Source organism: Rhinolophus ferrumequinum, chromosome X, assembly GCF_004115265.2.
Source record: "Rhinolophus ferrumequinum isolate MPI-CBG mRhiFer1 chromosome X, mRhiFer1_v1.p, whole genome shotgun sequence".
Taxonomy (NCBI): Eukaryota; Metazoa; Chordata; class Mammalia; order Chiroptera; family Rhinolophidae; genus Rhinolophus; species Rhinolophus ferrumequinum.
This window is the reverse complement of record NC_046284.1, coordinates 20,418,899-20,424,423: the sequence shown is the minus strand read 5'-3', so window position 1 is coordinate 20,424,423 and position 5,525 is coordinate 20,418,899. Positions and strand designations below refer to the sequence as shown.

At 52.7% G+C, this 5,525-nt stretch overlaps 1 protein-coding gene across 1 annotated transcript; it reads left to right on the top strand.

The window, feature by feature from the left end:
- Positions 1-2,577: 2,577 nt before the first annotated feature.
- On the top strand, positions 2,578-3,009 carry LOC117028535 (small integral membrane protein 10-like protein 2A). The gene has a single exon (XM_033117303.1). The coding sequence runs from the start codon at positions 2,739-2,741 to the stop codon at positions 2,973-2,975; it is 237 nt and encodes a 78-aa protein (XP_032973194.1). The 5' UTR covers positions 2,578-2,738; the 3' UTR covers positions 2,976-3,009.
- The last annotated feature ends 2,516 nt before the right edge of the window (positions 3,010-5,525 follow it).

Genomic DNA, 5,525 nt, shown 5'->3' with positions numbered 1-5,525 from the left:
ACTAAGATACCCTTCTGAGCAATAAATCAGTGGGAATAAATCAGTGAACAAAGAGACAAAAAAACTTGGTCCTTGTAGAACTATCATTCTCATGGTTTGAAGAGAGGGTAGATGATAAAAACAGTAAATAAGGAAAATGTATGGTATGTTGGAAAGTAATAAGTGCTATGGAAAAATGTAGCAGGGAAGGAAGTTCTGGAGTGCTGGGGAAGGGTGGCAAGTTGTATTTTAGAACAGGATAGTCAGAGTAAGCTTCATTAGAAAAATAATAGTTGAGCAAGGACTTGAAGGAGGTTAGACAGTTAGTGAGGTAGATATTTGGAATAAACTATCCAGGGTGAAACTTTGAAAGCATCCCCTTTAAGATCAAGATAAAAACAAAGGAAGCCCCTAAGACTGAAGGTCTTAACTAGGCTTTGTAATGCAACAAAAATCAATATAAGGGTAGGAAAGGAAGATAGAAAACTGTTGTTCTTTACAGATCATAAGGATTTTCCATTTAGAAAGCACAAAGAATCAGATATTAATCATTGGAATTAATAAGAGAGGATGCTAGATGTAAAGTCAATGTTAAAATCAATTTTATTTCTATCAAACAGTCTAATAGAAAAGTGGACAGAAGATTTGAAAGAAGCAGTTCTTATAGGATAGGAGGAAACCAAATTGTCAACAGACACTGAAAAGATACTCAGCATCATCAGTAACTGCACAAATGTAGATTAAACACACAGTGACATGCCAATTCACATCACTTAGACTGGCAAAAATTGTAATCAGTTGTATCAAGAATACGAGAGGATGTGGTGGTACAAGTCTTATTCACTGATGGAAGGCATATGATTGCTACTGACACTTTGGAAAACAAATTGGAATTACCTGGTAATTCCAGGTAATTGGAATTACCTATTCAAGATGCACACACATTTTGACTCAGGATTCCACTCCTGAGTGTAGACAAGCTGGAACCTTTGTCCATGTACATTGGCAGACAAGTATAAGCATGTTAATGACAGCACTTTTTGTACTAGCAAAGCACTAGAAATAACCCATATGTCCATCAACATCCTGGCCTCTAGAACAGTGCCTGGCACATAGTAAACACCCTATAACTCTAGGAAGAGGGGTTGCAAAGATATAAAAATTTCGAACGATTCATAAAATGGCAGACTATTCAGCCTTCTATTCAAAGTGGCTCCACTGGGTTCATTCTTACTTTCCTTTTTACTTATTTGTAACTTCTTTTTCCAACAGTGAGAAACCTGGCTTCCAATGTCCCATGAATTTACTTTCATTTTACCAAAATGGTGCTTTGCTATATACATCTCACCCAGTTTCTTTTTTCATCTGCACATTTTTAAGACACATGTATGTCGCTGTATGTAAATCTAGTCTCTTCCTTCCAACTACAGCATACTGTTTCATGATGTGTATCCACCTATCTTACTGACCTGAATCTTTGCAGGAAAAAAAATGTTATGTCTAAAATCAGCTTAGGCAAAGAACTCATCAACAGACCCGAGACAGAATCAACCTTTGCAATTGCTGTTCCCTCAGCCTGGACAGCTCTTCCTCTAGGTTTTCCATGGCTATTTCCTTTTCATAGTCTCAGATTTCAGCTCAAATATAACCTCCTTAGAGTTTCCTTTCCCTGATCAAATTCTATAAAAGAGTTTTCTTCTCCTGCCGTGAAACATTCAATGACATACTCCTGCTGTATTTTCTTTATGTTTCCGGTTACCAGCTGAAAAATCATATTTATTGATTTATTTACAAATGTCTGTCTCCCTGCCCTTAAATATTAGGTTCTTGAGGGCAGGATTTTGTTGTTCTCTGCTGTGTTTCCAGCACCTAAAACAAAGCCTGGCAGATAATCAGTGCTCAATAAATATTTGAAGAAGAAATGAATGAGAGAAGGGTAGTGTCGCGGGCAATTCCAAGCGACCTATGGAGAGGATGTGGTTTCAAGGTACGTTAGACGAAATCAGAATATTTCACTTCACTTGCCTCTTTCTCAAGAGTATTCATCCTTACTCATGATAATGTTATAGAGCTGGCTGTAAACAGAAGGGGTGTTGCTCAAAAGACCTGAGATGCACTCCTAGCTAGGCCTCCTCCCACTTTTGTTACGTGCCCACAGGGCTCTCAGTCTATGGCAACAACTTGTAGGTGAAATCGTCCAATAACTTGGAGATTTTATGATATTGGTTAACTACCTGGTTTCAATGAGTTGCAGTCTGTAGTAAAATGTTCATAAAGCTACAACAGCTCCACAAAAGACAGTGGAAGATGGTATGAATGGGCGGGGCCTTCGGATGGCCTTCTGTACATTATCAGCACAGCGGCCCAGACGCTCCAGCCCTCCGCTATCCACCAGGAAAGCATCGCCTTCCCATGGGCTCAGGACTTCCAGCTCCGCTCTTAGGAGCCTACCCTTGCGGGTAGGGTGGTGTCGTGGGCGGGGCTTGCCAGAGTTGTGTGTGCCATAGGCAGGGCTATATCAGCCGCAGCAGCTCAGTGAATCCCGACAAGGGGCGTGGCTACGTAGGGGCGGAGCTACCCTAGGGAGGAGGTGAGGCAGTGGCTGCGGCGGGGGCGGGGGCCTATACCAGCTCCAGAGGATACCGAGGGAGGGGAGGGGCAGGAGGGCCCCGGGGCTGGCAGGTCACACCAGGCCTCGCGTCCACCTGTCCGCTTGATCTCGCTCCTGCGGGTCAACAGGGCCTGCGTCAGCCCGGCCCATGGCGGCGTCGGCGGCTTTGTCGGCGGCTGCGGCGGCGGCGGCCCTGTCGGGCCTGGCAGTGAGGCTGTCGCGCTCGGCCGCGGCCCGCACTTCTTACGGCACCTTCTGCAAGGGGCTCACGCGCACGCTGCTCACCTTCTTCGACCTGGCCTGGCGGCTGCGCATGAACTTCCCCTACTTCTACGTCGTGGCCTCCGTGATGCTCAACGTCCGCCTGCAGGTGCGGATCGAGTGAGCGCCGGTGGCCACCGCGGCCGGTCCGGAGCGTCCCGCGGCCGCACGCCCGCGACGAGCAGGGCCGCCGGCATGGAGGACGGCGGGGCCGCCCGGGTCACCCAGACGCGGCCGGGGTAAGAGGCGGGACGGCCCAGGCGCCCGGACCCTAGACCTTCGCGGGAGGGCGCCGGCCACCGAGCCCCGAGGCCAGCGAGCCCCGGACCCAGCCGTGACCCGCCCACACGCGTCGCGGCCGGCGCCGGATTGCACAGAAACTCACAAAACGGGCCCTTTCCCTCGGGCTCGAGAAAATTATCTGAGTGCGGCTGACCTGTTGCCTCACATGGGCCGAAGAGGGAAACCGGAAAGAAGAAATTGTGCTGCCGGGACTTGCTTTGACTGGCCCTGACTGAAAAGGTACGCGGCCCGACGTTGGTAGCCTGGAGGGAGGCGGTTGCCGACATATAGACGTCCGGACCCCTTGGGGGTTCGGGAGAAATATGAAAGGGACCTGAGGAAACCATCCCGGAGAGCTGCGGAGCCCAAGATGGGGGTGAGGGGCGGCGGTGGCTTCTGCATTGAGCATCTCAGAGGTTCGGCCCATTCTGACGGAGACCCAGGCGTCCCCTCCCTCCCACAGCCCAGCCCCCCGCCCCCCCCGCCCCGTCTCCCATCCCCCTTTTTCCAGAGGCCCTTGTGCCATCACCTGAGCCAGAAGAAATGGAGGAGAATGGGCTGGGGTGGCCCCTGGGAGGGCCCTAGAGGAGATAAGATGCTGCCATCCTTCACCACCGCCTGGGTAGGCAGTCAGGAAGGATGGTTGTGTTCTTGGCCAAACCCCAGGTCTGCCCCTTCTCAGCTCTCAGGCCCCGGGCTCTCTGCAGCACCCTGCTCCCTGCTTCTGGGTCAGGGGGGCTGCTCTCTGCCTGCTCCTGCCTCCCCGAGAGCATCCTCCCAATCTCTGCATTTGGAGACAGGGAAGAGTGGGAAAGACACCTTCCTCCCTAGTCCTCCCCGCACAGTCTTGCTCTTATGCCATCTCAGCCATGCTCCCCCCCCAGCCCTCCCAGGGCCACAGAATGCCATCTTCCAGCACAGAGGGCCTCCAGCAGACCCTGTGGACCCAAAGGATCTGGGAAAACAGGGATTTCCTTGAGCAGAGGACAGCTCTCAGGCTGGGGTAGGGAGAGCAGATGAAGAAGGGGCTTGTAGAGGAGGCAGCACTTGGGGAACTGGGGACCTCTTTTGGTAGAGAGGCAACTCTTAAGTCTCCATTTCTCTCTTTCTTTCAGGACCTGGTGTTTGTAGGTCACCACCTGGTGTTTGCGACTCACCCCTTCTCTAGCCTCATCGGGAGCCAAATCTGCCCAGCTAGCTGCCTGTGAGCAGCTGAGTGAGGGACCTGACCAAGGAGGAGATGAAGAGCCTTCCAGGTAGACACCCAGTCGTCCGGTTCTGGCATGAGGAAGGACAGGACCATGTCACGTGGGCACTGAAATCTGCTAGCAACACCATGAGGGACTTCCATTCTCCCCACCTACTGATGGGAAACTGGGGCTCGGAGGTGGAGACAGATTTGCCCCTGTCACACAGATAAGGAGTAGTGGAGCTAAATCTACCCCTAAGGCCTGCACTCCCCTGCCTGCCCCCCCAGTCTTCTCCAAGACAGCACAGTGAGATGGGGGAAGGGAGCGCAAGGCTCTCAGGTGAGAGGGCTCTCAGGGTAGGGAATGTGAGGAACTAGCTTTCCTTTGAGTGGTATGGGAAGTCACAGGGAAGACCCGGAAGACAGGCTGAGCCGAGATGGGTACGGAGAGATGAGCCCCAGAACCCCCTGGGGAGCTGAGGTCCTCACCCACAGCGCCAGATCTCCCCACCCCACCCCACCCCACCCCAGGCTTGACCAAGGGCTTTTCAGCGATTGGGTGCAAGCTTCTCAGATTGGGTGGTGGGAGGTGGCTCCTGGGGACATGATGTAAGCAGGAGAGTGAAGCGATAAACCTGGGGTGGGATGGGACTGGGAACTATGTATGACCCCATCTCTCTGCCCCCAGGCTCCGGCCCCCATGCCCACGATCACATGGGAGACTGTCCTCTAGATGGGCTTGGATTGGTCCTCGAGGCCCAGAGTGTGCCGCTGACTGGCACACCAACCAGCATACCAGGATGCCAGGAGCAGCCCAGAGGGGAGCCAGCGGAGACCCTGGCCCTCACCACCATCTGCTCTGACACTGGTTGCTCCCGGCCCAAGTACTCAGAGTTCCTGGGACTGAAAACCGCAGTAGTCTCGTCAGCACCAGGCACAGAGTGGCCCAGTCTCACAGCATCAGCGCTCCTCAGCTGCCCAGCTGGAGCCCAGGTCCAAGGTGAAGATCACCTGCCTCACCCTGGGAACTGAGACTGGACCGAGGCCACCACGTGCCCCCTGCAGTTGCCCACAGACAGGGCCTGATGGCTTCCTTCCTTGTGCCAAGTCTCCCGGGCGCCCCCAGTCCTGGTGGTCCCACCTCCACTCCAACCCTGTCCACCCTGGACATCTTCTGGGAGCCTGCCAGCATGTCAGCTCCGT